We start from the raw sequence: 12,312 nt of genomic DNA on the forward strand, positions 1-12,312 counted from the left end.
ATGCTGAGGTCCAAATCATTTATCCTTACTGACAAGATAAAGCGTACCTAGCACTGGGAGGAACTACTTCCAACCTGTCTTGAGTCCTATCCAGTTTTCTTAATTCCAATGCATGAATCATTTTTCAATCCAATGGCTCTTATGCCAAATGCTGGAACATTTTTAACAAACTTCATGTGAGATAGCTTATTGAAATGTCTGAAACTTGACATATACCACATCTGGGAACAGCATTCCCATTATATCCAAGTAGTCACCTCTTCAAAAAGAGGTATTAAATTGGTCAAGCAAGGCTTGCTTTCAACACACAGACTGAGACTGTCCTCAGTTAACCCATGCATTTGTAAACGTTTGATACTTTTTTTCTTGAATTACAGATTCTAAAGCCTCAATTTTAACTCTGGGCATGAATCAGGTGACCATGGGCTGAGGCAACCCAATCTGGTTTCAGTAGTGCAAAGCCAAGAGATTTCAATCCCTGAGACTAACTTCAACGGCCCCCAAACAGCTTCCTTGTCAAAAACAAAAATAGCTGGAAAAACTCAGCAGATCTGACAGCATCTGCGGAGAGGAACACAGCTGATGTTTTCAGTCCATATGATTCTTCATCAGAACTAAGGAAATAGAGAAATGAGGTGAAATATAAGCTGGTAGAGGAGGGTGGGACTAGTAGACCTGGATAAAGAGCCAGTTTCCTGGTCAATGCTGACAGAAAGCTGGCTGGTGGGCATGATCACAAAGTTGGTTGACATCAGAGACTGAATGAATGGTCCCCAGGACTCAGGTAGGTGGGATCTGGGGAAGTGGGAGACGGAGCTAGAAGAGCAAACACACTCTCCTTGGACCAAGAAGGAAAGTTAAAATTAAGTTTAAAAAGAAAGGCTTACCCTTTTAGCCTCTTCAGACCTTACTTTGCTTCTCATTATGTTCACTACAACTACTTTCACTTCACCACAGAAGCCCATGGAGCATGATAAGAACAAGAATGCTGGAAAAATTCAGCAGGTCTGGCAGCATCTCTGGTGAGAGAAACAGAGTTAACGTTTCAAGTCCAATGTGACTCTCCTTCAGAGCAGCGTATTTTGCTTTCAAGCCCATGGAGCAGATGGGCCCCACTGACATCATTGGAAACTGATCTGTCAGTTTCTGATAGATGTACTGTTCTGCTCAGAGGAACTGGTTAAATTCATAGCCCCTGGGATTAATGAGGGGCATTGTTGGTAGGTGAGTTCAAATGCCTAACTGCCTGATTTCCACTGGGCAAGCAGTGTTAAAATTAGCATTTAAGATTTGCCCACCACTGCCTTAGGCTAACTAGTCTATCGTCACCTAGATTATTGTTCTCTCCTTTCTTGAACAAAGAAGTTACTTTGGCTACTCTTGAGTCCAATGGCACCATTTGCATATTTAAGGAAATTGAAAATGGTGCTGGAGCCTCCATTATCCCTTTCTGACTTCCTCTCATGACCTACAATGTATGCTATCAGGAAACAGGCCTCCTTAATTTCAGCTAATTATTTTAGAATCATTTCCTTTTCTACAAATAACTCTACAGTTGTTCTCTCCCACTACTCTACATTCTCACTTCCATTATTTGTACAAAAGCAGTAAAATGTTTATGAAATATCTCTGCCATACCATCATCCTCCACAACTAGACTCCCACCTTCACCTCTGAATGAACCTACTCTCTTAAAGCAACATTCACACTACTAAACCTTCATTCACATTACACTCTGGGTAAGGCAACACCTCACATACAACACCCCTGGCACCAACTGCTTGCACAAGCTCAAGGATATAATCATCCCTGAATTGCACTAAGTGTGGCAGTGGGTGTGAAAAACATTTTACCCGCTGGCCGCAATGGCAGATTTTTGCGCTGTATCATCCGCTTACCATTCATTGCTTATGCAGCCACAGGAAACAGGCTGTCTTGCAGGTGGGCGGCCTCTGAATTGGACACCATGCCATTACTTCACCATTTCCTCACTCCGGTGCCATATCTAAACTGCAGCCGCACATACAGTTCTCAATGCTTGCAGCCCAGGACTGCACCAGTGAAGACATGGCCCTGAAAGCCAAGAAGAGTTCAATGACCTGTCACTGGAATGCCTTTTGGAGGCCCGCCATGATGTACCTTCACCCCCAGTCTGGCTGTAGGAGGTTCAGCAATCCGTTTTATGAGGCGTTGATGGCAGTGGTTAGTACCAATGCTGCACAGAGGAGGCTGGCCATCCAATGCAGAAAGCGGATGAATAATCTCATCTGTGCCACCAGGGTAAAGTGGTTATCTCATCACCCTAAACTCACAAGGCCATCACACATTCACTGGCATCTCACTCACTGCCAGCTCAAGGGTCATCATCACCACTCACTCGCTCACCCACACCTTCACATCTCCATCTGGCCTCATCTGCTCTGGAGATAGCCTCGTCAGTCCGCACTATCTTAAAGGCCACTTGCACAGATCAACTTGTGCTCCCCACACACCCTGGGATACCGCCCTTCCCCGGTACAGCCCTCGCCCTGCAGCCTCTTCCCTTGCCTAAGGTCACTTCTCCCCCTTCCTCAAGCTACTCCTGGCCCTGCAGCTGTTGAAAAGCCACCCCTGCCTTACAGCTAGTCTGGTAGGTAGAGACCTGCTTGTGAGCTCCCTAAAAAAGTGATGTGGTGCTGCCTGTGAAGCCTGGCACCGATGACTATGAATGCTGCCCAAAGCAAGGTAGGCAAACAAACCTCAAAGTCCCGAGTGAAGTACAACTCACTGGGTTCATGTTGCCTATGTACAGTTTTGAAGTGACCAGATAATCCAATGTGGGGGGTTGATTCTGGCAAGCAGAGCTTATAATGAGATGCTAAAGTATTGTAATTAGGTTCCCAACGTGAGGTGGCAGGAAAAGCAGCCGCCAATGACAGGTAGAGCGGACAATCGCAAACTGGTTATATGACAACATGAAACCAATTTTTGCAATCTCCTGATATTTTCCTCTCCCGCCTGCTATGCCCACCGCAAACAGGAGTGGATGATTCCACCCCAATATTTTCCTCCACCCTAACATCTGCACATCCCATGTGTCACACTTCACCTCTCCCATTACAATTACCACAAACTCCTTAACTGGCAGTCTTATATTCATGCACAACTTTTCCCTCCTTTAGCTTGCAGTAAAAGAAATGTTTGTGTTGAAATACACTGGGTGCTTGTCTCATGTTTTGTTATTTATGAACATCACCCTAAGTCAGGAAATAGACCATCCAATAGATGACAGATTCCTGGTATGGTTCTGCTCCACCAAAGAGCCCTTCTTCAGGTATGGTGTGCAGAAGGAGGGGACGCTATTATGCTGCTGATCTGTTAAAGGCATTCTGCAGAATCTGCCCTTCCATGGTCCTTTGCAGCAGTAAGTCTCACAGAGTCTGGTTTGCATCATAGAAGAGCTAGACATCCTAGGAATGAAACCTCTTTCTATTCATATATGTCAGCAGCTGCTTGGTTGGTGCCTTCAGCACAGTGTGCAAGCTATTGTGGAATCCTGGAGAATCAAAATCTCCAGATCCTTGGCTCTGTGCCTCTGCTGTCTGGGTGGTGCTATGAAGTAAATGAATTTGGCTGATCTCTGAAATCGGGCATCTGTCACCTGCTGGATTGATGCCCTGACAGCTCCCTGGTTAATGTTAAACAGATGTTCTGTGTGGACCTGGAAGGATCCGGAGCCATAAAAGTTGAGCACTGTGTTCACTTTAATTACCATGGACAGAGCAGTGGAGTGAGTTTGAAAATCTTTGTGATGACATTGGCAGAGATTCCCAGTGGCATCATCAGGAAGGTGCAGCCATTGGATGCATGGTTATTTGGAGAGATCTTTGTAGATCTGGTGTGGCTTATACTCACGTTGGGGAGGGTAATGCATGATGGGCTGCTCTTCTTTGCCAAGCTCCCTGAGTCTCCTAGCCTGAGCATACAGCTAATGTAACTCCTACTCCATTATGGTGACACAGAGTGGTGTTCCCATTGGGAAACCAGGCTCTGTCTGAAGGTGACCTGAATTGGAGTTCGGTAGAGGAAGTTGGGGATGGGGGCGTCCCAAAATTTATTTCTAGGAGAGAGGAACGCTCTACAGGGAAATTGGACATGGGTGTCAATGATTTAAAAATGTAAAAAATATTTTTTTTACATTTACCTCAGAATCATTTGGCACCTTCTTCAATTCATGTGTACATGTCTGAAGCTGGAGACCATTTCTCCTGCACCAAGGGGAAGCTGTAGACTGTTGCCTTTCTTTGGGTGGGGGGGGGGGGGGGGTACGAGGTGTAAAGTTACACTATTTGTCGAGCGATGTAAACCCAAGATGCTTCCGTGTGCTTGAACTGAGCAGCTATGCAAGTGAGCTATGAGCAATATTGTCAGACATAGGATTTTTCCTACTAAGTAAAAATGAGCAAATTTGTATGTAGCAACAACAGTGTTTAAGTAGCAGAAAAATACTTATTTCTTCAATCGTTGTGGCACAATAATATTATACATTTTGAAGTCAGCAAGGAAGGCATTACTGAAAGAACATGAAAGTGCTTAGAACTGGGGAAGGGCCCATTAGACCTGTCCTACTACAGTAACATGTGTCTATTATATTGAAAAGCAAAGGTAATAAATTCAAATATATTTTATCAAGGCAACTGATGTACTTATTCCTTGAAATTCTCAGTATTTTAATGACTATCCAGCCAGTTACTATAGCTTTTTATATTTCAGGTTCTCTTGTGTGCGGTGCTAAAAGTCCAAATAAAGTATACTTATTTCAATTTATTTAACATGATAAATGTATCTTCCAATCAGAAAACTGTTACCAGTGAACTAGAATTGACAAGGGGCATGTCAAGCAGTGAATGTCGAATCCTGGACCTAAGGGAAGACTACGGGAAACTGTAGCTGCAGCAAGGAGGACAGCATATTATCCAGGGCCAAAGATCAAATGGAAATCCACATGATTGATTAAAGTTAATAGCTAGCACTACAACTACGTAAATAAAGGTGGCCATTTGGTTAGTGTTGAGCTCTCTAAGCATTATGTCAAACAGTATGATACCACAGCAATACGCCAAGTCCACATTAGTGTCAGCAAGTCAAGGGGGTGCAATACGCCCACAGAGACTTGGGCTTTTCATATTTTCGATGCTGTAACCATAAGGCATTTCCCACCGACATGTTCCAAATTTATTAGCATTGCTTATTTCTTCCTTTTGTTAGCAGATGTTTGGGAAGCACGCTAGAGTGCAGCTTGAATGCAGAGGGACTTTGGTGGATTAAGTACAGGAATCGGTATGAATGTGTTCGCGTACCAAACGCCACGTCTCCTCCGTCTGAGAGTGTTCTTGGTGTTTCATCGTTAAGTTTACCAAGAATGTGAATTTTAGCTGCCAGACCTGGAATGACACCAATTACTATTATGATCAGTCAACAACTAAGTCTAATAACCCAGAACTGGTTCTGGAAATTGCTGCAGAGACAACCTTATCAAGAAGGCAGTTGACGAGCAAGAAAATATCGACAAAAGGCTTCATACTTGAGACGCACGAGTTTGCGCACGACTTTATTGGGAAGGCAGACGTTTAACAAAAAGTACTGACAGAAAGCTCCATGCTTGGACCCTTAGCTCCTGCCCTGTAATAATGAGATCTACCCAAACGCTGGAAACCTGAAATAATAACAGAAATTGCTGGGAGCACACAGCAAGTCTGGCAGAATCCACACTTACTGCTTTGGAATTCCGATTGCCAAATCTAGTTCTGAAGAAAGGTCACAGACCTGAAACCGAAACCCGGTTTCTCTGTCCACAAATGCTGCCAGGCCGCTGAGTATTTCCAGCGTTTTCTGCTTTTGTCACACAACTCCACCGATGCACCTGATGGTACTGAGTCCCAATACCAATTCAACATAGCTGACTTACTCCTTTGTCCTGACAGCTGTACCGAGAGGACAATTTATAATGCGTTACAGTCCCCCCCAATAACCCAAAATCCTAAAGCACCGATCGCCTTTTCTAATCCTCAGTTGTTGAACTGCACCAACAGCAACATCCAAACACAGAGCATAAGCAACAGCCAAAACTTCAGATTACAGTCCTGCTACCATTTCTACACATTGGAAATAAGGAGCAGAAACTGGTTGCCAAAGGCACTTGAAAAGTTTAACTTACAGGGCTTTCTCACAACACGTTAATAATTAAAATAAAAGTAAAATACTGCGACACGTTAATAATTAATCCTTCTGTATATATAAATAAAGTGAACCCTTTTTATGTATGAAACAAATAATCCTTGAACTGGAAAAATATCTGCTTTTTAAAGTTTATTTAGTAAGACATCATCATGTGGGCAATGGAACTCTCGGCATGAATCATACCTTCCACAGCGGAGAGTTGCCTCTCTCCTTCCCCACACACGTTGACAATTGCACTAAACTTTACCAAATATTATCTTATTTCACTGTTCTATTGGATGTAAAATTGCTGGTGCAAAGCATATGGATCTTAAAAAGGAATTGATTATAACGGAGAATGATTCTAAGGGATATCTGCACAGGACTAGGGGGCACGTCTTCCAAAAAGCGACATACTACCTCCTGGGCATTTTTACTTTCTGAAAAAGAGCTACTTTCTTTGACTGCACTTTCTTGCACCAGCGCTTCACAACACTGCCGCTTCACTGTCGCTTCAACTTCCATCCAAGCCTGTCCTATCTTACCAAAAGTTAACATCTACTGAACAGTTCATCAGATCGAGTTACAGTAATTTTCCCGTCACGCCACAACGCAGTAAGTTTCATCTTTGCAATTAAATCGTTCCCACCTCTGATATAATTGCATCTGTTCTCATCCAAGCTGGAAACAGATCCACCCATTCTGCCAGGGAAGTAAATCTGGTTGCAGAATGCTTTCTTTTTTTCTCGCAACGTTGATTATAAAACGGGATCTCAACTTTCTGCAGGGCTGCGTCTGTCCTTCGCTGTCCACGGTGCAGCGAATGTTCCCCAGTACAGTGTTCTCTCTATTATAAGCAACTTCCTGAAGTCACCGCCTTCGCTCCACCCCTTTCCTCTCAAAATCAATTAGACTGGTCCCACACAAGAATAACGAACAGGGGATAATTCCGACCAAAGCGATAGTATTTGGATAACTGCACAAAGTGATAACGATACTTGTGGAGGCAGCGGGATATTCACGTTTGAAGATATTTTTACGTGCATTCCTTCGCACTTGCAAGGACATTGCTGAAGTAAGTACAATATACAGTATTAGCAAATTGTGCTGGGACTACATAAATAATACCGCGCGCTTTTGCAAGACTAATCACAATTCTAAGCAACTTTCTAAAGATAATTCATCAGGACGAATGCAAGAATGTCAAATTCAAAATTTATTTGAACAGAAGAGTCGTATTGGATTTGAAACATCAACTCTGTTTCTCTTTCCACATTTGCTACCAGACCTGCTGAGTTTTTACAACACTTTCTGTTTTTATTTCAGATCTCCAGCATTTTGCTTTTCTTGAAAATTCTCATTTATTTTCGAATACCTCCATGGGCTGGCCCTCTCCCTGTCTCTGTAATCTCCTCCAACTTTACAATCCTCTGTGATATCTACACTCCTATGATTCCAGCCTCCTGAGCATCCCCAATTTCAATTGTTCCACTACTGGTGGCTGTGTCAGCAGCTGCCAAGGCCCTAAGCTCTAGAATTTCTTCCCAAAACCCTCCACTTTTCTGCTTTGCTTTCCTCCTTTAAGGCACTTTTACCCACTGGCCGCGATAGTGGGTTTTTAACACCATATTGGCCCAAGCCCACTTCATTATTTATGCACTCCAAACATGCCGTTTCCATGGCAGGCGGGCTCTCAGTCACCCACCCGCCATCACCCTGCCACAGCATCACACTAGGCGCAATGTTTAAAGTCCAGCCGCAAGCTCACATCTCAGTGCTTCCAACTCACCAGAAACAGAGTTGATGATTCAAGTCCAATACGATTCTTCTTCTGTTCCAAATAAATTTTGAAATTTGGCATTCTTAAATTTGTCCTGATGAATTATCTTTAGAAAGTTGCTTAGAATTGTGATTAGTCTTGCAAATGCATGATTTATGTGGTCCCAGCACAATTCGCTAATACTGTATATTGTACTTACTTCAGCAATGTCCTTGCAAGTGCGAAGGAATGCACATAAAAATATCTCCATCGTGAATATCTGCTGCCTCCACAAGTATTGTTATCATATTGTGCAATTTTCCAAATAGCACAGAACACATGGCCCTGAAACTGAAAAAGACTGCAGCCCCCAGATTCAGCAACATGTCTCTCGAGTGACTTTTGGATGCCATGGAAGCTCACTGTGATGTCCTCTACCCCAGTTCTGGCCGCAGGATGGGGAGCAACAGCACTAACCCGGCTTGGGAGGCAGTGGCACCAGTGGTCAGTGCCAACGCCCTGCAAAAGAGGACAGCCAGCCACTACCACAAGATGATGAATGATCTCCTCCATTCTGCCAGGGTAAGTCACTCTTCTCATCACTTTCATCCCACACACTGAAAACCCATCACACATCCACAGGCCCGCACTCACTGTCAGTTCAAGGGACATCATCATTCACTCTCTCATACTCACCATCATTGTCCTCATTCCGTCCATAGGACCATTCCCCACCCACACATACCAGGCATACTTATCATTTGGCCTGGCAGGTGTCCTGCTTACTCTTTCTCCATCTCTATCCATGCAGGACAAGCTGGCACACAAGAGGGAGCGGTTGCAGATTGGTGGCGGAATGTCCGAAATCAAGGTCCTCACAGACTTTGAAAACAGAGTCATACAGTGCCGGTGAGCATCTGGACCGGTCCTGTGCTGACGGTGAGGTCAGCAGTGCTCTACCAAGTGAGGATCCAGCAATGCAACATCCATCAGACAACCATTCTGTGAGTGATGTGTCCTGTTTCACAGGCCATTGCCATGGACTAATTATCTCTCCTTACTTTCTCAGGCACATCAGGGAAACAGCCGACAGAGTCCATGACACAGGGTCTCCAATCAAGCTCCAAAGAAACCTCTGACGAGGAATATGGAGGCACCCTCCCTGAACTCCCGTCACAGCGCTCACCCACACCCTCCACCAACGCAGACACACACACCTCGGTGGGGCCTAGCTTTAGTGTGGCCCCGGGATCACAATCCAGTGAGCACATCACACTTTCTGATCCACTTCAGGTGGTGGCAGGGACATCCCAGGTCCCCAGCACTCAGAGGACTGCTGGAGGCCAGATATTTGCTGAGTCCGAGTCAGATGACGAGCCTCTGGACTTGATCATGTCACAGTTGCTGGAGCTGCAAAGGCAAGATTGGGAACATCAGGAAGGGGTGTCCGCTGCACTCCTCAGGTTGCATGGCACGATGGAGTAGTCTGTCCGCAGTCTGAGGTGATAGCGCCGGCATGTCAACGCACCAAGGTCAACACTGGTAGGATGGCAGCCACCAGGGTGACCTTGGTCCAGGACTTTGCTCTTGCACTGCTGTGCAGGCTCAACTGACCTCCAGCAGTGTGTACCTGAGAGGGGTGCTGGGCAGCTTGATCTCACTCCAGCTACCCCTGCTCCTCAAGGATCCAGCCTCAGGCCCCTGGGCACCCATAGGGAGGAGGATCCGTAGGTGCGCACTCCGGGCCCATCCATCCAGGTGACTCCAAGAGAGTCCGGCCAATCTGACTGTGACCCCAGCAGCTCCAGCTCCACAGGTCGAGGAGGGTGTCACTGCCACACAGCAGGACTCCTGAAAGCAGTCCAGGGCCCTCTAAGTCTCGGTCCTGCAGAGGACATTTGCCAAGGTCATCACAGACAGGATGTAGCAGTCAGTAAGCTGCCTCCATCTCCGCTGTGGATGTCTAGGGAGCACCAAGATGTAGTGCGGAGAATTATTTGCACAGCCTTGGCATAGGTGTTAATCATTTGTACTTAATGTTTACTATTGTCAATAAACTCCCAATAATGTCTCCCTGCCTATGGCTCCTTGTTCTGATGAGCAGTGTTCATGTCACTCAGACATTGAACATTTCTGCACAAGATAAAGACAGGTATCTCAGTCCAGGGCCTCTTCCCTGTGTTCTGTGCAGCCTTCAGACCAAAGTGATGGTCGAGCCTCACATTCCCTGGAAACATTATTGATGCTTACACTTCAGCGGTGCTGGTCATTGCTGCCAGAATGTAGTGGGCAGACACCACAGAGATCTCTCATTCTCTTGGTGTGCCCTCAGACCCTTAATGCAGGGGCTCTCTCCCATCTCTTCAGCATCTGTGACCACTGATGCTGTGCTCCAGCTTCTTAAGGGCTCAGGAGCTGAAGCTGGACAAAGCATCAGATGCTTCTAAAGTTTCATGGCTGCATCTCTATGGTATGACCCTGATCACGGAGTGCAAGCGAGCTGCGCTCAGCCAGACAAGAGTCAGACATTCTCAGGGGCTGTGTGAAGATTTATGGAGTGTCCTCAAGGCATGTCATCATCATCCTCCTGCAATCACATGACTATTAGGGCCTTCACCACGTCCCCATGACAGAAGCATTCTCACAGAGGGTAGTCGCGCTGTAATAAGCCAGACTGGAGTCAAACATTCACAAATGCGATGTGAGGAACTATGGGGACACCTCACTGCATGTCATCATCATCCTCCACAAATCTGGCAGCTATAATGGCCTCCTGAACATGCCTGTCTTGTCTAGCCAGTGCGAGAGCCTCATCCCCATCATTATCACCTCCAAGGGCCTCCTCAGTCTCATCCCCATTAGCATCCTCCTCATCGGAGGAGACCTCCAGCTCCTCCATCTCCTCCTCAGCTAGCTTATCTCTCCATTGGAGTGCCAGGGTGTAAAGGGCGCAACAAGACGATGATGATGCATGACACCCTCTGTGGACTGTATTGCAGGGCAGGGCTCCATCAGACCGATCCGAACACTGGAACCTCATCTTCAACATCACGATGGTCTGCTTCACCAAGTTGCAAGCTGCTTCATGAGCCTCATCATAGCGCCGCTGTGCTGTTGTCTGAGGCCGCCACACATGGCCTCTTGTACTCGAGAAGCCAACCCTGCAGCCTCTGTGGACCCTGGAAGACTCCAGGGATTTGTGACCGACTGAGGATGTAGGTGTGGTGCACACTCCCTGGAAACTGTGCGCACACCTGCAGAATGCATTTCTGGTGGTCGCACACCAGCTGCACATTCAGCAAATGGAACTCCTTGTGGTTGATGTAGTCATTGTGTGTTGCGATGAAGATCTGAGCACCACATGAGTTCAGTCGATTGCACCCTGCATCTCTGGGAAACCTGAGTTCTGAGAGAATCCAATGATATTGCATCCTGGCTGTCCCAGTCCTGGGCAAAATGCACAAAGTTGTGTGCCACGGAGAAGATGGCATCTGTGACCTCATGGATGCATTTGTGGGTGGCAGATTGTGAAATCCCACAGGGGTCACCTGTGGAGCCCTGAACGGAGCCACTGGCATAGAAATTGAACGCTGTGGTCACTTTCACAACCACTGGCAGTGGATGCCCTCCATGTCCCCATGGCACCAAATCCTGCAGTAACTGGCAGATATGACTGACCAGTTCCCTAGACATGTACAGTCTTTGGCGACACTGGTTCTCGGTCACCTGCAGGAATGAAAGGCAGCGTCTAGAGACCCTCGGTGTCGCTAGGCACTGACCGGCAATTGCTCGCTGTGGCTCTTAGGCAGTGTGTGCGGGAGTGCCTGCTGCCCTTTCTTCCTGAGTTTGCTTCTCGGTGCGGCCAGAAGCCTCAGTTGCTCTCTCCTCTGTTGTCTTCGTGCTCTGTAGGCCATTAGGCATACAGCCAGTTCACCAGGCTCCATGATCCTGATGTACTCCTCCTGCAGGATGAAAGAGACACACGTGGTTAGCATGGGTAAGAACCTGTCCTGCTAAAGTGTGACACTTCCCAGAGAGTACTGGCCACTTGGATGGCCAGAGATTAGTGTGCTGCATGGCAGCCCTGTTAGCTTGAACCATGGGGGAGACTTGTCCAAACCGGGATGCTGACATTGCAAGGGGCTGCGAGCACCTCCAGCAGTGACTGCTGCATGGCCAACGTAGATGGTACAACGTGTGCAGTCCAACTGCTCTGCAGTCCACTAAAGTGCTCATGAATTTGCAGTTTGTGCTGGGGGTGGCTGGTGGGGGGGTTGGGGGGGGAGGCAACTCTGCAGAACTTCGTGGCACTTTGATGCCTCTGTGTTGCTTGAGCGGGCAGATAAGCCAGGATC

The 12,312-nt window shown here is 46.6% G+C and overlaps 1 protein-coding gene across 1 annotated transcript in view; it reads right to left on the bottom strand.

Moving 5' to 3' along the window:
- niban1a (niban apoptosis regulator 1a) overlaps positions 1-7,028 on the bottom strand; it is a 182,494-nt gene extending 175,466 nt beyond the window's left edge. The window contains exon 1 of the mRNA XM_041207805.1: positions 6,848-7,028. Coding sequence (XP_041063739.1) covers positions 6,848-6,899 — 52 coding nt within the window. The 5' untranslated portion in view covers positions 6,900-7,028. The remainder of the gene's footprint in view (positions 1-6,847) is intronic.
- Between the last annotated feature and the right edge of the window lie 5,284 nt (positions 7,029-12,312).

Source organism: Carcharodon carcharias, chromosome 16 (assembly GCF_017639515.1).
Source record: "Carcharodon carcharias isolate sCarCar2 chromosome 16, sCarCar2.pri, whole genome shotgun sequence".
In the NCBI taxonomy this organism is placed as follows: domain Eukaryota; kingdom Metazoa; phylum Chordata; class Chondrichthyes; order Lamniformes; family Lamnidae; genus Carcharodon; species Carcharodon carcharias.